Raw genomic sequence first — 23,236 nt, 5'->3', positions numbered from 1 at the left:
GTTGTGAGAGAAACACGTAGATTGGTTACCTATAGCACGTCCCCCAACCAGGGCTCAGGCTGGGGAGGAGCTTGCAATCTAGGAGAATGCCCTTGACTAGAATTGAACCCGGGACTGGAGGCCAATGCTCTATCCACTGAGCCAAACCAACTAGGGCAGCTTTTGGAAATCTTTTAAATTAGAAATTAATGCTGAGAAACTTTCAAAACATTTTATCAATTTATTTAAAAATAGCAAGATGTATTACATTAATGTGAATAACATTTTAAAGAAAAATAATACTTATCCAAACCAAAATATATAAGTATATATTTAATGCAAGAATTGCAATGTTTTACATTTTGCAAATTAAAAAAAATGTATTAAGCTAAACACTTGATGATTTATAAATAAAGTCATGTCAACAGTTATAGAATTTACATGGCTAAACCTGATAACCTAAAGAAAAATTGAGCATATAACATATTTACAAGGCAGAAGTTGATGGTCTCAAAAAGTAATATAAGCCTCAAACCCAGGGTCAAGGTCAGAAAAGGACATGTTTTATGACTGAAGCCAATAAGAATCTACACTAAGGGTTTTATTTTATTTTATTTATATATATATATATATATTTTATTGATTTTTACAGAGAGGAAAGGAGAGGGATAGAGAGTTAGAAACATCAATGAGAGAGAATCATCGATCAGCTGCCTCTTGCACACCTCCTACTGGGGATGTGCCCGCAACCCAGGTACATGCCCTTGACCGGAATCAAACCTGGGACCTTTCAGTCCACAGGCTGACGCTCTATCCACTGAGCCAAACCGGTTTCGGCTACACTAAGGGTTTTAAAAGGAAAGGTCCTCACAGGTCAGGCAAATGACACAAATGAGAAAATTGACCAGCTAGAGACCTGAAGATGAAGAGCTCATGACCTTGTTGGAGGCAGCAAGCCCAATGTTGCCAGATTTCCAGGTTGTTAAAGAAAATATGCATTTATTTTTTTAAATCCTCACTCAAGGATATTTTTCCATTGATTCTTTCAGAGAGGGTGGAAGGGAGGGAAAATGGGGATAAAGAGAGAGAGAAACATCGAAGTCGATTTGTTGCTTCCCACACACGTCCCAACCCAGGTCAGAGATCAAAGAGCAAGTGAGGTATGTGCCCTTGATCAGGAATTGGACCTGAGATCCTTCAGTCCACAGGCCGACGCTCTACACTGGGCAATCGCCCAGGGCGAAATATCCATTTATAGTGTAAATCTGCATTTTTATATGAAACTCCTGATTTTTTAAGTACTGAAACTGCAAACAAACCACAACACATCTGTAGGTAAATGTAGCCTATGGCACCCCCAGTTTGCAACATCTAATTCTTTATATTACAAACAGAATTATCTAATCTTAGGAAATTCTTACCAAAGGAAATTTAATCTAAAGTATAATCCTAATATTAATCACTGGGAAAGAGCAAATTTAAAATATAATCTATGAAACAACACAAATAAAAAGTTGTCAAAATTAAAAAAGCAAAATAAAAGCTGTGTGCTATAGGAATAAACAATTCTGGGCAAGGATTTCTATTAATAGAAAATTGCATTTTATATGGTGGAGTCGATGGAGATGGCTTAACATTGTCTTGAGAAATACTCCACATAAAGTCCAACTCCCAGACCTGGCCCATGTGGCTCAGTTGGTTGAGCCTTGGCTATGCACCCAGAGGTTGCCAGAGCTCAAGCCTCAGTAAGGAGCAAGCAGGAGGCTGATGACCACTGTTTTCTCTCTCTCTCTCTCTCTCTCTCCCCCTCCCTCCCTTGCTCCCTCCCTCCCTGCCTCTCTCAAATCAATTTTTAAAATAAAAAATATATATATTTTTTAAAAATCAAACTCACAAACTACCCTTCCAACTTCTAACTGGGAGTAATTTGGGGCTTTTGAGAACAAGCACTCATAGAACAGCTGTAATTAATCAAGAACCATTTATTGTGCACCTTCTACTTGCAAAGCAATGAAAGAGACACAATGAATAAGAAAGTAATCTGGGCTTTCAAGCAGCCACAGTCTAAAAGGTAAGGGGGCTTAAAAACACATAGTTCCAGCATTAGAAAAGAAGGTGAGACAAACACAAAAGATGTCACCCAGGTATTGACATTCCTTAGTTAGTAGAAATAATACATGCTTTAAATTCAAAAGACAGATTATAGGAAATAAGAGCAGACTTGACAGAGGATGAGTCTGGTATTTTGAGTTCCAAAAACCAGTTTGAAGGCTATGTTATAATCTAAACATAGGGCACTTCTGATCCTAACATTAGGGTAATGTCAGAGAGAATAAAAAGGAATGTTGGGATAAAAATATTCATATGAAAAATCCACTCTGGTGGGTGTAGCTCAGTTAGTTGAGATACATCCTATCTAATAAAGAGGGGATGTGCTAATTGACCCTCATGCCATCACAAAGATGGAGGCATTCACAGCCAATAAGAAGGGAATATGCTAATTTACTGCCTTGTCCTCAAAGATGAAGACACCCAGAGCCAATAAGGAGGGAATATGCTAATTGACAGCCAAACCCTCAAAGATGGCAGCATCCACAGACACAAGATGGCAACACCCAGTCCCTTCATCCCTGCTGGGACAGCAGGTGTGTGGCAAGGCCAGGCCTGCCCCAGGGAGGCCCAGCCACTCCGCATGCCTGCCTTTGGGGTCCCCCAGTCCCCTCAGCCCCCCAGCTACCTAGGGTCAGCCTGAGGTGCAGGCAAACCTTGGATGGCAGCTGCCCAGCCACCCAGGGCTGCCCAAGGCTCAGGTAACCAGGGCTGGTTGAGGCTTGCACTGCTGGCAGTGGCAGCAGCAAAGGTATGATGGGGCATCACCTTCCCCTGATCGCTGGGTGACCTCCAGCTCTTGAGAGCTCCCAGACTGTGAGAGGGGGGGCAGGTCAGGCTGAGGGTCACCCCCTCCAGTGCATGAATTTTCATGCACCAGGCTTCTAGAGTGTGTGTGTGTGTGTGTGTGTGTGTGTGTGTGTGTGTGGCTATTATGAGTTTCCCTGGTTCATTTTCACAACTATATTTAAAAGTAGTCAAAGAAAGCCTAGCTGGAATGGCTCAGAGGCTGTGTTGACCTATGAACCAGGGGTCATGGTTCAATTCCTGGTTGGGGCACATACTAATATGCCTAGTTTGCAGGCTTGTTCCCCAGTGGGGGGTGGGTTTGGGGAGGGGGGTTGCAGGAGGTAGCCAATCAATAATACTCTCTCATCCTTGATATTTCTAAGTCTCTCGACTCTCCCTTCCTCTCTGAAATAAGAAATATATATTTTAAAAGTAGTAAATTATTTGTACACTCAATGGTCATGGTATTTTTTTAAGTGTAATCATCTAAAATTTCTGAGTACGTAGACCAGTGATCTCCCCACTTTACTTTGACATAATCAGAGTGGACAGGCCTCCCTAGAAAGAGCCTCTTTATGAAATTAAAGCATACCACATATTATTCTCCAGAGAAGTAAATTCTATTTGGGAAGAATTATTAGTCTCACTCAAGTCATTTCACAGCAAAGAGAACAAACAGGTCTATTGTATATACCATAATTACATTTGTGCATGACTTCCTTCAATTAAAATCTTTACCTAAATTAGTATCCGTATAGCAGTAGAGACATTTTAAATGTCATTATCTAATATGACCCAAAGATGCCTTCCACTAACAAGAAATTAGTCTAAAAAATACTTCATATATTTCTTCTTTTTTTCTGTTGATAGATAAGTAGGTCTTGAATTTATTTCGACGACAAGACTTGTTCTATCCACCTTTTAATTCAGAAGGCTAAAAGCAACTTTCATATATATATTTCAAAGCAATTTTTGGCATAATGCCCTCCCCTAAGTAGCAGTACTCAGTACATTTATAAGAAAAACGTATATGCATGGATCAACCTCACTTAATCCTGCATATATATATTCATTCATATATGTGTGTGTGTGTGTGTGTGTGTGTGAGAGAGAGAGAGAGAGTGTGTGTGAATATATACACATAAATGGATATACAGAAATTAGAGTACTCTGAACCTTCAATGAAGGATTGGGTCTGCTTTGATCATATTAGGCATTCACTAAATACCTAATTATCTTGACTAAACTGATGTCTAGTAAACCATCAGAAGGAAAAAAAAATATTTGTAATGACTTTACTAACAGTGCTAGTTGAGATCCACATCTCAGACATTCTTCTCACTAGAATGGCAGTTATAATCTTCACATTATCAATTAATCACTTTAAATATAACCAAATGGGAGGAGAGGAAAGGACCATATTATTACTATAAAACCTGAAAATCTCTGCATAACTATGCCATTTATGGCTTATTCTGTCCATGTTGGAGAATCTCTCTAACACATACCAAAGAACAGGCCATTTCACAAAATACTACAGAAATCAGTGTTCAGTTTCATTAAAATCTTGAAGTCTAACTCTCCAACTGCTTTCTACTTCAAGGAATTCAGGTCTTAAAATCTTACACTTGGTTGGGCAAGATAATAAGAAAATAATTGTAAGAGAAAGTAAGTTAATGTATTAATGGTTGTAGTGTTAACACGTGTGGGGGGGCACGTATGCATGCATGCACGCACACACACACACATACACACACACACACACACGATAGAAAACAAGGGTACAAATGAAAATGAATTAACTGACCAATGGATTGAAAAGTGCACTTTATAATAAGGGTTTATTTCAATATAAAGAAATAAGACTTCAGTTCTGGTGTTAAAGCATGATTACTTCTGAACAGGGCCACTGATCCAGAGTCTTCAAAAAGTTTAAAATACACTAAAATAATTATCACTGCCACTCTTTCTTGGTATATATTGAAAATAACAGATTAGAAGGGAAAATCTTTGTATTGTTTTGGTCTTATAAGAGAAAAAAAAAAAAAAAAAGGAGGAGGAACATGGCATTTGATGAAATACCAACTTTTACTTTTCTTCCCAGAATAAATTTGTAATATTATTTTTGGTTCCTTTCAACACAATTTGTTTTGTCTTTAAAAATCAGGTATTGGCCCTAGCTGAGTAGCTCAGCTGGTTAGTATCATGGTTTGGGTTCGAGCCCTGGTCAAGGCACATACAAGAATCAACCAAGGATTGCATAAATAAGTGGAACAAATCAATGTTTCTTTCTCTCTCCCTCTCTCTAAAAATCAATAAATTAATTAAAAAGTTTATTTTAAAAAGCAGGCATTATATTTTGACCAGTCAATCTTTTTTGAGTCACATATCTAATCTGATACTTTACTATAAAAAGGCATTCATATACACATATTGCACAATTTACAAATATATATATATATATATATATATATATATATATATATATATATATATATATATGAATGTAAAGAAATTTAAGAGAGCCCTAGCTGGTTTGGCTCAGTGAATAGAGTATCAGACTACAGACTGAAAAGTTCAGGGTTCAATTGCAGACAAGGGCACATGCCCGGGTTGTAGACTCGATAGGGGGTGTAGGGGGTGTCCAGGAGGCAGTCGATCAATGATTGTCTCTCTCCCTCTCCCTTCCTCTCTGAAACCAATAAATATATATTTAAAAAAAAAAACACAATAAAGAAATTCAAAGGAAAGGTATAAAATTCAGCTAAGTGGTTAACTATGGTAGAGAGGAAAGAGGTTAAAAATTAAAAGACAAGTCACAGAAGGCTTACATTATATTACCATGTTTCCCCGAAAATAAGACCTATTTACAGGTTTCCTTCTGAGTGAAATGTAAGGCATCCCCGGAAAATAAGGCCCCCCTAGGCTAAACATGAGAGATTTGGTCCATTGATCCTGAAAGAAATGGAGTCACAAGAAATTCACCAGGAAATTCAGGAATTGGATTGTTATGATGATGTTCCAGAAGACGATGACATGATTATCATTGAATAAATGAGTAAATTCTTGATACTGTAGGATTCACAGTTTGTCTGTTTTTTGTTGACAACTACAGTACTACCGTACCATATACAGGTAATAAATTTCCTTTATTTTCATTTAACAATAAATGTGTACCATATTCTTCTTCATGGAAAAATAAGACATCCCCTGAAAATAAGACCTAGCGCATCTTTGAGAGCAAAAATTAATATAAGACAATGTCTTATTTTCGGGGAAACAGGGTAGTAATGATTTATGAAAATGAGTGTTAGGTACATAAAAGTATTTTATTCTTTAAACCTTCGGGAATATTATAATGTTAAAATTTTGCTTGTTTTTTAAACACCTTATAAGAAATACTGTTCAATAGAAAAGAAAACTAGAACCTGGGGTTCCAAATCAGTAGCCTAGAATTGAATCTGGCCAAGACCTGTTTTTATTTTCCTTACAGTCAATAAGTTCTTTAAAAGCAAAAGAAATTGGAATCCTCATATAATAATAGTGAAAATATAAAATGTTGCAGCTGCTTTGGAAAACAAGCTGGCAGTTTCTCAAAATGGTAAGCAAAGGGTTACCATATGACACAGCGATTCCATTCCTAGATACCTACCTTAAGAAAAAAGAAAACGTGCACACAAAGACTTTTACACAAATGTTTACAGCAGCATTATTCCTAATAGTCAAAAAGTAGAAACCACACAAATATCCATCAACTGATGAAAATATAATACAATAAAACATTCCACCATAAAAATGAATGTACTGATAAATGCTACAACAAAGAGAAACCTCAAAAACACTATGCGAAGTAAAAGAAGCCAATTACAGAAGGCCACAAATTGTATAATTTAATTTATATGAAATGTCCAGAATAGGCAAATCTCAAATCTATAGACAGGAAGTAGATTAATAGGATGATTAAAATGTCATAAAATTAGATAATGGTGTTGGTTGCACAACTCGGTAAATACATGTCTATCAACCTGTGATTGCCAGCCAATTCAACACCAATAGGAATACCCAATTTAGGATGTGGTAAAAGAAGAGACTTTATTCCATGAAAACAGCTCAATAACATTGCATTTCAATGCACAGCTCCAATTGGACAGGGCAAGTCTCAGCCCTATTGGTTGAAATACATCCCAGGAACTCCTTTAAATAGGTTTGCTCATTTTTATTTTGACCCCTCTCTGGGTAGCAGTTCTGCTCTGCCTCTCCTCAGACTGGTCTGGTGTGCCAAGATCACTCCACTCCACTCTGCTGAGCTGAGACATCTTTGGTTTCAGCTCAAGGTAAGAAAAATGCAGTTGTAGGTGGAAAGGGAAAGTGTGCTCCCCTGAGCCAGAAGGGAGTTGACTTAGAGAAAGAAGTCCTTGGCCCTGGCCCCAGATTGATCTATTGTCATGCAAATGAGGGTTCCAAATCCTCAGTTTGATTTGTCCAAAAAACACTGCCCTGATAGGTCAAATGGAGCTGCTCTAATTCGTCAGCGAGGATGCTACTGAGGATATAGCCACACAGCTCCAATTGGACAGGGCAAGTCTCAGCCCTATTGGTTGAAATACATCCCAGGAACTCCTTTAAATAGGTTTGCTCATTTTTATTTTTATTTTTTTTAATTTTTTTTTCTATTTATTTTTTTTTATTTAAAAATAAAAATAAAAAATAAATAAAAAATAAATAGATTTGCTCAATGGGCAGAAACACAATTCAGGGAGGCAGGCAGTTTAGTGCAGTCTTCTCCCTAAAGCACAGCTTGCTGAGAGGCCCTGTTCAGCAATAGCTGCCAGGCTCTAGTTTTTGTTTTTGTTTTTAATTTGAGCCCAATTAGCACCAGGAGCCCTTCTCAACAGGTATTTTCTTTGTCAGGGTCAACACTAAAAAACCACTGAATGCCAACGCTCTTATCCACTGAGCCAAACTAGCTAGGGCCAGGATGACTTCTTAAGAGTTTTTCAGGAGTGAAGTATTTGAGTTCTAATAATTAGTTCCTGTGCCCAAAACAAAACATTTATGGTGTGTTTATTTTATGCCAGACACTGTGCTTGGTTTCATTTGGTTTGCGACTGCTTCTGTAAGTCCCATTATTACCTCATTTTACAAAGGAGAAATCGCAACTCTGAGTGCTTCAAGAACTGGCTTTTCTGTGACCCTGGCATACAACAGCCAGGACCTGGCCTACGTTCCACGTCTAATGTACTGTTTAATTTTTAAATTAACACTTTGTTTTGTAAATTTATTAAAAAAAAAAACCCACAGAACTGTTCACTTTAAAGGAATGAATTATATGGTATGTATATTATATCTTAATAAAGTTGTTTAATAATAAAAAAAAATCAAAGATCCATAGAGTTTATGAATTAGATTAATCCCTAAATGTGATTCTCAAATTGTGGTATAAGGACTCTTAGGGGTCCTCCAGAGCTTTTTAGGAATCTTGAGGTCAAAACTATTTTCATAACACTGAGACATTTGCCTTTTTCACTAATTGTACAAAAACAATGGTAGGTAAAACTTCTGACACCTTTGGCATGGTGACAACAAAATATATTAGTTTCTGGTAGTCACTGCATTCTTTATAACCACACACTGCACCAAAAAAATAAAATCCTTTTCACTTCAAAATGTCCTCAATAAGTAGTAAAAAGTACTTATTTTGTTCAATCTCAACATACATACTTTTTAATACGTGTGATGAAATGGGAAGTAGCTATGACTCACTTCTGCTACAGATCAAAACTTTAAAAATGTGATTATATGAGTTGTTATTTTTTTAAAATATATTTTATTGATTTTTCACAGAGAGAAAGAGAAAGGAATAGAGTAGGGGTGTCGAACTCAATCAGAGAAGGGGCCAAAATCTAAAATCCAGCCTAAATCGCGGGCCGAATGGTTTACTGAAATGTCATAAACTGTCATTGTGATGGAAACGCAGCGGAGTGCAGTGATGACAGCGCGTTGCGGGCCACATTGCAAGGCCTGGCGGGACGGATTTGGCCCGCGGGCCTTGTGTTTGACACATGTGGAATAGAGAGTTAGAAACATTGATGAGAGAGAAACGTGGATCAGATGCCTCTTGCACACCCCCTACTGGGGATGTGCCCGCAACCAAGGTACATTCCCTTGCCTGGAATCGAACCCAGGACCTTTCAGTCCACAGGCCAACGCTCTATCCACTGAGCCAAACCGGTCCCGGCTAGTTGTCGTTTTTCTTAATAGAATAGTATTTTTACTAGAAATGACTATTGGTTCCTATGGGAAAATGCATTCTCATTTCCAAACTCACTTATACATAACCTTTATAACAAAACTATTTCATAAAATGGTGGCTGCCACGACCCACGGAAATCACTCCTTACTCCCCTTTAAAACATCATTACCTTTTAGCCTGAGTTAGCAGGAAAGGCCTGTTTGGTGGGTAGAGGAAGGAATGAGGCAAAAGGCAGAAGATAAAACTTGGACTAAGAAACTATTTTGAAACTCGCCCTCTAGGCACTCACAAAGATACTTCTGGTCATGTGACCTCCTCCGGCCAATGAATTTCAAGCAAACAGAAGAGACACATACCACCTCTGGGCGGAAGCATTTAAGAGCCACTGCAGAGGGTGCGGGGTGGAGGAGGGTATAGGGGGGATAAATGGTGATGGATGGAGACTTGCTTTGGGGTGGTGAACACATAATACCATGTATAGGTGATGTATTATAGAACTGTGCACCTGAAACCTGTGAAATTTTGTTAACCAGTGTCACTCCAACAAATTCAATAAAAAGGAAACAATTTTTAAATAAAGTTAAAAAGATACTTTGTCCTATCATGGTGATAGGCTAACTAGGATTAACATTTTATTATAGAATAAAAATCTCATATGTTTTTAAGATATTCAATCAAAATAAGCTTAAGGATTTATTTTGTTACTTAAAAGGGCTGTGTTCTACATTAAGGTACTATTCTAACTAGTTACAAAAAGGACTCCAAATGCTATGAACCACACATTGAGAATTACACTTGTAAAAATCTACTAAGAATATAAAGCAACAAGCAGACTGTCAAATTACAGAGGGGAGGGGAGGGAGATCTGGGGGAGATAAGAGATCAACCGAAGGACTTGTATTCATGCATATAAGTACAACCAATGGACACAAAACTCTGGGGAGGGAGGGTATGTATGGGGGGGAGGGCAATGTTAAAATATATACAGAGATAATAATTTAATTTTAAAAGTCTACTAAGAATAGATAATTAATTAGTCTTTTAAAAGATGATTGTACATACATTGCTGACAAAGATTTGGAAAACCCTAAGGACCAATTTAGAAGACTAATTTCATGCAGGACAAAGAGGTAATTCCAAAAACACATTTAATTGTATTAGTAGTAATATAAGCAGTGTACCTGTACATGAGAAAATAAATAGATCAAATCTAGTAGTGTGTATTGAGTACTATATGTATAAGAAAAGGACTGATCTGGTATGTTTCAACATACACTAGAGTCTTCAAATTGCATGCTTCGGAATGAAAGAGTTCATCCTTAATCTTTTCAGCATTTGATAAAATGTCCCTTTGTTCTTATCAATATTCACAAGCAATGTTTTGATCTGGTTTCCCAAGTTAGTTGATACTAAAAAGAGAAGCCCAGATTGCAAGGATTAATATTTTATTTATTGTAAACATAAAATAAAGGATCCTATCTCTGTTACAGATGGCATTTTAATCCCTAAGAGCCTCATCAACTTTGCGCAAACTAGACAAATAGTTTCTGACTTTGCAAAACTGAAATATTTATAGAGCTAGGTAATTTCCTGATAGGCATGTATATTTAAGTATTGAATAGATTTTGGTTTAAAAAAATTTTACTTTCGCCAGGACTGGTTTGGCTCAGTGGATAGAGCGTCGGCCTGTGGACTGAAAGGTCCCGGGTTCGATTCCGGTCAAGGGCATGTACCTTGGTTGCAGGCACATCCCCAGTGGGGGATGTGCAAGAGGCAGCTGGTCGATGCTTCTCTTTCATTGACGTTTCTAACTCTCTGTCCCTCTCAATTCCTCTCTGTGTAAAATCAATAAAATATATTAAAAAAATTTTTTTTTACTTTCTTTAGGATGTTATATTCTAGCTCATTAAACATATCACAGACTACAACTTAATTACAGGCCATAATAACAATAACAATAATACCCAAATAATAGCTAATATTTATATATGGTTTATTATAAATAAATAGGCATTGCAATTTTACATGTTTTAACCAGTTTAATCTTCATAACAATCTATAGGCAGGTACTATTATAATCTCTACAGATGAATAAACTGAGGTGGAGGACAATTAAGCGACTTGCTCCATATCACACGTTAAGTAGTGTGGCTGAGATTCAACCCAGGATGTCTGGCGCCAATGTCAGCATTTTTTTTTTTCTTAATTAGTTTTTAGAGAGAGGAAGGGGAAGGTGGGGGGGGGGAGAGAGAGAGAGAGAGGGAGAGAGAGAGAGATATGAGAGAAACATGGTTGGGCTGCCTCCCACATTAGCCCCAATTGAGGATTGAACCCGTAACCCAGTTATGTGCCTTAATCAGGAATCAAACCTGCCACCAAAGTCAGCATCTTAGTCTCATTAGCCTTGTACTATCAATTTTCTGAATTTTAAGCATTTATTTTTCAAAATAGTTTTGAAACTCCATATATATCATAGCAAAAATGTTTCCCAAATCCCTATGATTAAGCTGTTAAACTGGAAATGGTTTACCTACTCATTTAACCATGACTTCTATTAGTTTTAATAAGGGTAAACATCAAATTATGAAACTTTCAGAAGTTAATGCAAAATAAATCAGAACAATATATAAACCATTATTTTTTAATGTATTTATGTTCACTTTCAAAGTATACTAACTTTAGCTATTAAGTATACATATAAAATTAGTGACAGTGTTAGATTAATAGAATTGGATGCTATTCAAATGCAAGAATATTGTAGCTTTTAAAGGAAAAATATTAATTTGAACCTTTCTGACTAGTGACTCAAACTGACTCAAATCACTTACATGTTAATTTCAAATCCCTGGTTCTCTAGCTACAAGTACAGCCCCTATAAAACTATAACTTGTTTTATGGGTTATCAGTCATTCTATAAACTAAACTATAACTAATTCAATATCATATAAAATAGCTTTTAATTTGTGCTTTCCTATTTTTCCTCAACTTAATAAAGTGAATATATACCACTGAACTGCTACATTCCAAAATTTTTACACTTATTTCACCTTGATATTACATTAAAAGAAAAAGCACTTCTCATGAGGGGGTCTTTTGTCATACTAGTAATGTTCTTGTTTTATATCTTGGTGTTTGTTTATCAGAGTATGTTTAACGAAAATCCATCAGGTTATATGCACTTTTCTATATGTATATTTGATACTTCAATAAAAGTTGTTTTTTTAAAAAGCTGTGCTTCTTAACACTACTTCAATAAAAACCATTACAGTCTGGCTGGCATGGCTCAGTGGTTGAGCATTGACCTATGAACCAGGTCACGGTTTGATTTCCAATCAGGGCACCTGCCTAGGTTGTAGGCTCAACCCCCAGTCTGGGGTGAGCAAGAGGCAGCAAATTGATTATTCTCTCTCATCACTGATGTTTCTATCTCTCTCTCCCTTTCCCTTCCTCTCTGAAGTCAATAAGAATATATACTTAAAAGCGAAAAACAAAAATCATTACATATCAACTTTATTAAAAACTATCATTAAATTTTTCATCAGATGGTACTCTACAGCACTGAGTAATACTCAATTTGTTTTTTCATACAGGGGGAAAAAAAGAACCATGCAAGATTTTCTATAGAACCAAAAAGTATTATTTAATTCTTGCACAAATCTCTGAGATTTAAAGATCTTACAGGGAAAGAAACCTTTTTTTTTTTTTAAACTTCTGTGTGCATATTTTATTCTAACAACAACCTTATCAGGTAGATACTATGACACCCTGTGGCAGATTGTTTTCCAAAGACAGCCACAATAAGATGTATCCCAGGCCAACTGTTTTTTTATGTGACAATGAAGTTCCTACATTGAAAGATGAGTCTGTTTCCTCTTCTTCAAACCATGCAATTTTATACCAGCCTTGAGCAAGAAAATGTGACAAATCTCACTCATTTATGGAATATAATGAACAACATAAACTGATGAACAAAAACAGATCCAGAGACAGAGAAGCAGTGATCAGACTGTCAAACCTCAAAGGGAAGATAGGAGAGGGTGGGGGTAAGGGAGAGAAATCAACCAAAGGACTTGTATGCATGCATATAAACCCAACCAATGGACACAGTCAACAGGGGAGTGAGGGCATGGGGGGAGCGGGAGAGGGGAGGGAGGTTAATTGGGGGATAAGAACACATATGTATTACCTTAATCAATGAAGAAGTTAAAGATTGGGAAAAAAAGAAAAAGAAAATGTGACAGAGGTGACGCTTCATGACTCTCAAGGTTGGGACACAGAAAACAATACTGTTTCCATCTGGCTTTCTCACTCGAGATGCCTGCTCTTGGAATCTGCCTCCAGATTGTGAGTAGGTGCTCTGCCCACTGCCCCAGTGACATCTCCAGCCAACAAGCAGCATCAATTACCAGACTTGGGTAACCGAACCTCGTCCAAATGATTCCAGCCCCCAGCCTGCTAGTCTTCCAGCTAAGCCCCAGGCAGCAAGGGGCACAGACAATTCCCACTGTGCCCTGTCTGAACGCCTGTCCCACAGAAATCACGAGATATTAAATGATTATGGTTGTTTACCACTAGGCCTCTGAGGCAATTGGTTATACAGCAAGGTACACAGGTAGATAAACATGCTAGCAATTGGCAAAACCAGAATTGGAATCCAAGTAAGTCTATGTATAAAGCCCAAACTCTTTCTACCATAAGTTAATGCCAAGTTTGTTCAGAGGTACCCACATTTCCAAATAAAACAACAGTCTACAGATTAAAAAGTCTAACAGCAATAAACAGCCCCCCAAAATTAATAATTTCAATGAATACTCGGGACAAAATAAGTCATTCAATTGGCAGGCTCAAAATCCCAATATCATTTCTGACACATCAATATCCTTCACACTCTAATAATAGCATATCTGATAGTATCCACACTCTAGAGATGCTGAAGAAATATCTCTATATCAGTAACAACAAAGCTGACCATTTGTAGGACACTTTTACAAAGAACTTTAACAATCACTAATTTGATCTTCAGAAAACCTCTCTGAGACAGGTAAGGCAGGCATCACTCAGAAAAGTTTACAGTAACTAGCTACAATAACTTAGTTAAGTAAGGATTCGACTTCAGATTTTCTGACTCCAGTGCTTTTGTCAACTCAATTAAATTCAGCTCCAAGGAACATTTATGGTGTATGTATCTCCACATATAACATTTTTTCTACAAATATTTATAAAGTAGCTACTTTGTGAAAAGCATCATGGTGGGCACTATCTCTCTAACTTGTGCTGTCCACTCCCAGGGTCAGGACAAAAACACTGCTGATATAGCTAATTGCTGTAAAAAGCCAGTCTTTTTTCCACTTTGACCCATTCTCTACAATGCCAACTGACACCTTTTCCTAATCCACCTCCTTAATCACATTATTCAAAAAACTGTTAAAGGTAACATGTTGCCGAAACTGGTTTGGCTCAGTGGTAGAGCGTCGGTCTGCAGACTGAAAGGTCCCAGGTTCGATTCTGGTCTAAGGCATGTACCTTGGTTGCAGGCACATCCCCAGTAGGGGGTGTGCAAGAGGCAGCTGATCAATGACTCTCATCGATGTTTCTAACTCTCTCTATCTTCCCTCTATCTTCCTCTCTGTAAAATATCAATAAAATATATTTTTTTAAAAATCTTAGCCCAAGAAATATAGGCCAAATTTCCTGATCTACTTTCAAATCTTCTATAATCTGATCCCAGTTTCTTTTAATTAATTTCCCTGTATTTACTGAGAAAAAAAAAATCTCTTCCTTCTTTCCCAGGTTTACTTTCTTTATATCTTCTTGCCTTCCTTCTTGTTTACTGAATGATCCAAGTGCAAAAGCAATACTCAAGTATTCTTCCTCAACCCCTGACAGAGTCCCTTCCCTCCAAGACCTTACCATCTACTGGAGACCTACAATGAACAATCCAAAACAATATATCATCATGAAATTAGGTAGTAGAGATTACAGCTTTCAGAAATTTAACAAAGAATCACTGAGTGTGCTCTCCCTCCCAGGAGCACATCTATGCTCCTTCCCCCTCCCCCACCCCCTTCCTCAACAGGCTCCATGAGACTTGCAACCAGGGAGGCAGTGGGCAGCAGCCGCTCATCCTGGGCTAACACCCTCAACCTGTCTCCAATGCCCCCCTTTTCGTTGGCTCTCCAATGAGTTGACAGCAGCCACCTTGGCTCATTTCTTTCCTATAACATTTCTAGAGGCCAAAGCAACCCCGCCTGGATTCTTCTGTTGCTTCTTCTATCCTAAGCCCTTCCTGATTTCACTGTACCCTGCTTTAATAAACATACTAAAAATAAATAAATAAATAAATAAATAAATAAATAAATAAATAAATAAGGGCTGCAGGAATGCCTCAGGAAAATGCAGCACTTGAAATGGGCTGATGGACACACCGGATTCAAACTGGCAGAAGTAAAAGCAACCTAAACTGAGGAACAACCTAAAAGCCTTCCCTTCTACTCCACTTGTTCCCTTTTACATCTTACTTAATCCTCCAGCCAGCACCATCTCCTTCAAGAAGAAGCCTTCCTCAGTTACATCACCATCTAATCTAAGCTCTCTTCTCTGAGCTTCTATTATAATCTAAAAAACTCATTCTGGTACTTAGTCATTGCATGTTATAGGTCTCATCTCTTCAACCTGACAGCAATATGTCTCTACACAGTAAGCATTTGATATTTGTTAAGATGAACTCAATTCAATAGCCATTGTTGCTTTGAGTCATTTAAAAACCCATTAATCATAACACTGTTTCTTAACTTACCGGGCATCTCCTTTGGAAAGATTAGTATTCACAGGATTAAGAATAACCTTGTTTGCATCTACATCCACCACACATTTGGTATGCAAGTCAATTTCTGTAAATGAGGAGGGGGAAAGGAAAAATAGTCATTTTTAAAGTAATTTATTTCAGAAAAAGCATTTGACAAAAATTCAACACTCTTTCACGATAAACATATACAACAAACTAGGAATAGAAGTAAACTTCTTCAACCACATAAAGGTGATTTATAAAGAACTAGCGCTAACATTGTACTTAATGGTGAAAGACTGCCTGGCCTACCCTCTAACATCAGGAATAAGACACTGATGTCTACTATTGCAGCTTCTATTCAATATTGTACTAGAGGTTCTAGTCAGGGCAGTTAGACAAGAAAAACAAATAAAAGGCACCCAGATTGGAAAGAAGTAAAACTATCTCTACTTGCAGATGATATGATCTTGTTTACAGAAAATCCTAAGAAATGTAGTAGAAGACTACTGGAATAAACAAGTTCTGAAAATTGTAGGATAAAAATCATTATACAAAAATCAGTAGCGTTTCATATACACCAGCAATGAAAATTTCAAAAATAAAGTTAAGAAAACAATTTCATTTATACCACCATAAAAAAAGATTTAAATACTAAAGGATAAATTGAAAAGAAGTGCACGACATGTACACTGAAAATTTTCAAACACTGTTTCAAAGAAATTAAACATTTAAACAATTAGAAAGACATTTATGTTCATGAATTGACAGAATTAATACCATGAAGATGGTAATACTTCCCAAAGAGGTCTGCAAGTTTCAAGGCAATTCCTATAAAAATTTCAGCTAGCTTTTTTTTTTTCCTATTTCAAAAATTAACAAGCTGATCCTAAAATCTGTATGAAAATGCATGAGATCCAGAATAGCCAAAACAATCTTAAAAAAGAAAAACAAAGTAGAAAGGCTATATTCAACAATTTCAAACTTACTATAGACTACAGTAATCAAGACAGTGTGGTACTAACATAAGAATAGAAGGATAAACAGATAAATGGAACAGAGAATCCAGAAATATACTTTCATATTTACAGCCAAATGATTTTGTCAAGACCATTCAATGGAGAAAATATAGTCTCTTCAGCAAATGGTGCTGGGAAACTGGATATCCACATGCAAAAGAATGAAGACAGACCCCTTCCTAATTCATACACAAAGATTAACTCCAACAGATCATAGACATAAATGTAAGAGCCGAAACTATAAAACCCTTTGAAGAAAACATAAGGGTAATTCCACATGACTTGGGGTTACATGACAGTTAAGATGCCAAAAGCACAAGCAACAAAAGAAAAAAACAGATAAATTGAACCACATCAAAATGAAAAACCTTTGTGTTTTTACCATCAAGAGAGTAAAAAGACAACCCACAGAATCAAGAAACTATCTGTCAACCATATACCTAATAAGGAACTTGCATCAGACAATAGAAAGAACTCTTACAACTCAATAATAATAAAAATAACCCAATTTTTAAATAGGCAAAGGATCTGAATAGACTTCTCTCCAAAAAAAGATAGAAAAATGGGCAATAAGCACAGGTGCATCATTAGACAGTGGGGAAATGCAAATCAAAACCACAATGAGATACCAGTTCACACCACTAGCTTAACTATCAAAAGACAGATAATAAATAACAAGGACTTGGGGAAAATTGAATCTTCAAACAGTACTAATGGGAATATAAAATAATACAGTCACTTTGGAAAATAGCCTAGCAGTTCCTAAAAACTTAAACATAGAATTAGCATATGACCCAGCAATTCCCAATTCTAGATATATACCCAAAAGAAATGACAGCCTTGTCCAAGAGTCTGTACATGAATGTTCATAGCAGTATTATACAGCTATTTATAATAGGCAAAAAGTGGAAACAACCCAACTGTCCATCAACTAATGAATGGATAAAGGTGATATATCCACAAAATGGAACATTATCTGGCAATTAAAAGAAGTACAGAGACATACCACAACATGGATGAAGTTTGTGCTAAGTAAACTAAAAGACGCCAGTCACAAGAGACCACATATTGTATTATTCCATTTATTTCAAATATCCAGAATAGGCAAATAAAGACAGCAAATAGATTAGTGATTGCTTAGATGGGGAGAGTGACTGCTAGTAAATACAATTTTCTATTGGTGCTAATAAATACATGCTAAAACTGATTATGTTGACAGTTGCACAACTAGCATGAGCATAATAAAAAACTTACTGCATAGATGAATTGTGTGATATGTAAATTATACCTTACTAAAACTTTTTTTTTTTTTTTACATATAGGCTATGTTTATGGTGTCATTACTTTTATATTCTTATACTTTTCTGACCCAAAGTATAAAACTTTCTGTCTGCCTTATCTCCACTACCCAAAAATATGATCTAAGAAAGGAACTGTACTACATTAGCATCATTTTATAGTTCCCAAAGAACCTTGGCCAAATATCACATTATCATTATAACTTTAAAATATTTCCACTGCCAGGAAATGTCATTTTTTTCTCTCTTTTTTTTTTTTAACTTATATAATTGAGACAAATGGAAAAAAAAAATCCCTCTCTGTGCCTGCCAAGTTATTTTGTATCACTTATTTTTCATTAGTTCTCAAAGATATAACTTAAAAGCACAAAAAATTTAGTGGTCTTTCTTTTTTTTTCTTTTTTTTCTTTTTTTTTTCTTAGCCAAAACATTTTCAGGCAAAGAGAAATGAAAGGAAAATATCAGAGCTATGTTTTACCTAGGTGTAGAAAACTAACCACCAAAAAGGCATATGTTCCACCATAGTCAATTAGCATTAATGCTTTGTGTTAAATTCACTCTAGGCTATCCAGAAATGTGGCAAGAAAGTCTTGGCCACACTGCAAAAACTTTTCAAACATGCAATTTCACTTACTCCTTTCCCTTAGGCCCAGAGCTCAACAAAGCTTGCTATGATCATACTTTGTTAATACTAGTCTTTAATACATATACATATACATTTAACAGAGTATTATTGAACTCTTAAAAAGGAACAAATGTATTGGCTGAGCATACTGTATTGGCTGGCCCCTTACAGTCAAATCTGTATTATAACAAATGCATTACCAACTCTCCAGAAACTGTACTGTGACTCAGAATCTACTATCTCACCCCTTACCACAAGGTTGGTTATTAGTTTCTTGCAAGATCGTTTGGTCTGAGCAAAGGAGCTACATGTATAGTTCTGTATGCATAAGTATATACCTAGAATGAATGCCTGAAAAACTATAAATAAAATAATTCCTCCCCCACCACACACACACACACACACACACACACATACACAAATAGTGTTTTGCTTTCATTTCCAATTATCTTGAATTGAGAAGGGATCCAAATTTTTTTCTGCAATATTTGTATGCTTTTCTCTATCCTCTTCACAGCTCTTTTCTTCTCCCCTTCATGACATTTGATATAATCAATAATTTATAAGTATTAAATGGCATGATAAAGGAACCAATCAATCCCTGGAAAATCCTGTATAACACAAAGAATTGCCTACCGTATTTTCCGGCGTATAAGACAACTCCCTAATTTTACAGTTAAAACATAGGTTTAGGCCTATATTTGCTGTATAAGACTACCCCCCACTTCCGAGGCAACACCAGTTCTTTTTTTAATAGACCGCCTCTCTGACTCTGGCCAATCTGAGCAGGCTTTTTACTAGAAAACAAGTCAGAGAGGCGGTCTATTAAAAAAAGAACTGGTGCCGGGACCGGTTTGGCTCAATGGATAGAGCGTTGGCTTGGGGACTGAAGGGCCCCGGGTTCGATTCCGGTCAAGGGCATGTACCTTGTTGGGGACATAACCCCAGTGGGGGGTGTGCAAGAGGAAGCTGATCGATGACTCTCTCTCATTGATGTTTCTAACTCTCTCTCTCTCTCTCTTCATCTTTGTACAAAAATCAATAAAATATATTAAAAAAGAACTGGTGTTGCCTTGGAAGTGGGGGGTAGTCTTATACAGCGAATATAGGCCTAAACCTATGTTTTAACTGTAAAATTAGGGGGTCGTCTTATACGCCAGAAAATACAGTAATAACTAATATATCCAACCTAAAATCATTTTGTCCTCAAGAGTACAATACTTACAAATATCCTTACATCTAACTTACATCAAAGGTAGCCTTTAAAAGGTAAACAACTATCTTCACTTCTTTATTAGCTCAGTTTTCAAACAAAATTCTCACCCCAGCTCTGTTGACTGATACATAAATATTAAGAGAAGGCTTTTCACAAGACTGTTTAGAATATAGGTGGAATGTCTAGGACACAAACACCCAAGCTAAAAAATCAGTGAGATTTGAAGAGAGTTTAAGGGTCAGGTATATGACAGGATCCTATATAATAAAAGGCTAATATGCAAATTGACCAAATGGCAGAACCACTGGTAGCTATGATGTGCACTGACCACCAAGGGGCAGATGCTCAACACAGGAGTGCCTCTCAGCCCGAAGCTGGGCTCACAGCTGGCGAGCACAATGGCAGTGGCAGGAGTTTCTCCCATCTCTGCAGCAGTGATAAGGGTGTCCGACTAACGACTTAGGCCCACTCCCCAGAGAGCGGGCCTAAGCAGTCCGTTGGACATGCTCTGAGGGCTCTCAGACTGGGAGAGGGTGCAGGCCAGGCTGAGAAACCCCCCCCCTCCCAGGGGTGCATTAATTTCGTGCACCAGGCCTCTAGTTTTAATATAAAATGCTATAGCGAGAGTCCCATCAAATGCTACTAGTTGGCTGAATTAAATTATATGACTATAAGGTTCTCAGTATGACATTTTCTCCATGAAAAACTTCTTCCTCACTGGGCTGGTGTGGTTCAGTGGTTGAGCATCGACCTATGAACCAGAGGGTCACAGTTTGATTCCAGTCAGGGCATTGCCTAGGTTGCTGGCTTTATCCCTTGTGTGGGGCATGTAGCCATTCAATGATTCTCTCTGATCACTGATGTTTCTCTCTCTCCCTCTCTCTTCCTCTCTGAAATTAATAAAAACATACATTCTTAAAAACTTTCGCTCTATATGGCTTAGAAAGCAAAACAGAGATTAAGTAACAGTAACAAATTTAGGCCTTAATCTGAATTTTAAATTTCTTTTCAATTAAAAAACAAAACAAAACACCATCAACATCCAAAAGATAAGCATCTTGTTTGGAAACAATACTTAAATTAAAAAGACAAGCGTTAGCTGCTATTCACTGCCTTTACAAAAATAGCACTGAAGTACTATACCCATGTTCACAGCATCATTATTCACAATAGCCAAAAGGTGGAAGCAACCCAAATGACCATGGATGAATAAATGAGTAAACAAAATGTGACATACATTTCACAGAATATATTGAACCTTAAAAAGGAACAAAATTCTGCTAAAACACAAACCTCGAAGACATTGTACTAAGGGCAACAAGCAGTTACAAAAGGACAAATTGTATGATTCCACTTATATGAGGTGCCTAGAGTAGTCAAATTCATAGAGAAAGAAAGCTGGATGGTAACTGCCAGGGGCTGAGCTGAGGGGGTAATGGGGAATTAATGATCCATGAGTGCAGAGTTTCAGTTTTCACAAGATAAAAAATGTTCTAAAGATGAAAAGTGGTAATGATTACACAACAATGTGAATGTTCTTAATGTCACTGAACTGTACACTTAAAAATGGTTTAAGGTCCTGGCCAGTTGCTCAGTGGTTAGAATGTTGGCTCTCTCTCTCTCTCTCTCTCTCTCTGTCTCTCTCTCAATCAATGGGAAAAAATATCCTCTGGTGAAGATTTTTAAAAATAGTTCAAGGTGGTAAATTTTATGCTATGGGTACTTTACCACGTTAAAAAAAAATTAGCACCAAATATTCATCATTATTATAGCACGTAATACGTGGACAACAGTTCATTCCTAGTGAAGCCTAAAATAATAAAATTGGAAAATAATTTAGCACTATGTCTGGAAACCAATAAAAAAAAAAGTGGTCTTAATGTTAAATAGTATTATAAGTTCATGTTATGACTAATCAAATTTTATTTATAGTACTCAAACCATGAATGCTTTGATGTATCCACGTGTCCTTATAAGAAAGAAAGAAAAATTTACTTCACTAATGTTAAAGATCCCACATTATTTTCCCAAACAGGATCCTTTTCTAGGTCAAGTTCCTCAAGTTGAATATTAAAATATGTACAGCTGACAGTTCAGCTTATTCAGCCAGCAAATTAGTCACCTTGCAAAGTGAGCAATAATTTGAAGCAAGTCTTTCTTCAATGCATAAATCATCTATGGCTCATTCCCCAATGACGTCATGGTAAAAGATGGGCAGGACCTGGGAGACTCCCTTTACATAACTCATCTGAGGACCTGCATCATTCTCAGTGTGGACAAAATAATTCTGAGTTGCCTATTTAGTATTCTGCTTTTCTAATTCTCCAGAAAATTAATGATTATTCTCAAAATAAACCTACTACTCAGAAATATAAATGCACCTCCTTTATTCTTCCAGTTATGTTCCTAAAAAGCTAACTATAACTTTCTCTTAAATTCACAATTTTTTTAAAAAAGAGAGTAACGTATTTATAATACTCACATTTTAATTAAATTGCAACTCTTGCGTGCTACATATGGTTCTATTTCCAATTAATTTGTGTCATATTCCTATTACTTTTACATGTTTATGCATGCTCATATAAACAAAACATTCATCATTAATATTTAATGTATAAAGAACTTGTTTTCCCAAGTGGAATGCAATATTATTATTGGCAGCATAGGGAATATGACTTATACTTCTTTACTATACTTAAAGGTTGCTTGGGACCCCCTTAAGGCCCAGTGACCTAGGGAGAAACAAAATTATCTGAGGCTCATACATAAAAAGCAAACTGATGTTTTGCTTTCCAGTAAGAGATATATAAAATATCCTAATAACCTACTTTTATGTTTTTATCAGTGAACATAAAAATCTATTCAGTAAGTAAAGACTAAAAATATAACTAAGCTCTAATATGGCTAAAGAAAAGGTTGAGGAATGAAGAAAGATCCAAGACATGATGGCTGATATGGAGAATAGAATGTATAGTATGAAAATAATTAAAATAATCTATGTGGCCCAAAATATAAAATGTGTATATTCAAGAAACTAAATCAACTTCAAAAGGTTATAAAATAGTTATTTTTAAACTTGTAAAGCAAAACCAGGATAGGATAAACAATCTTGAAAAAGCAGAACAAAACAGAAAGACTACATCCACTAATTTCAAACTCACTAC

General features: G+C 36.6%; 1 protein-coding gene, 1 long non-coding RNA gene and 1 other non-coding gene across 4 annotated transcripts in view; all 3 read right to left on the bottom strand.

The window, feature by feature from the left end:
* The window catches only part of KIF13B (kinesin family member 13B), a 185,494-nt gene that overhangs the window by 146,991 nt on the left and 15,267 nt on the right, over positions 1 to 23,236 (bottom strand). For both annotated transcript variants that reach the window (XM_045576884.1, XM_036423524.2), the window contains exon 2: positions 15,927 to 16,020. In XM_045576884.1, the coding sequence (XP_045432840.1) occupies positions 15,927 to 16,020 (94 nt within the window). The remainder of the gene's footprint in view (positions 1 to 15,926; positions 16,021 to 23,236) is intronic.
* LOC118711962 lies at positions 3,736 to 3,867 on the bottom strand. The gene has a single exon (XR_004985909.1). It is a non-coding gene; the product is annotated as a small Cajal body-specific RNA 15 (non-coding RNA).
* LOC118710826 lies at positions 11,396 to 12,502 on the bottom strand. The gene is made up of 2 exons (XR_004985551.2): positions 11,808 to 12,502; positions 11,396 to 11,660 (listed from the first exon to the last, which is right to left on the bottom strand). It is a non-coding gene; the product is annotated as an uncharacterized LOC118710826 (long non-coding RNA).

This window comes from Pipistrellus kuhlii, unplaced genomic scaffold (assembly GCF_014108245.1).
Source record: "Pipistrellus kuhlii isolate mPipKuh1 unplaced genomic scaffold, mPipKuh1.p scaffold_m20_p_8, whole genome shotgun sequence".
NCBI classification, from domain to species: Eukaryota; Metazoa; Chordata; class Mammalia; order Chiroptera; family Vespertilionidae; genus Pipistrellus; species Pipistrellus kuhlii.
Note: the sequence above shows the minus strand (reverse complement) of the source record. Positions and strands in the feature narration are given on the sequence as shown.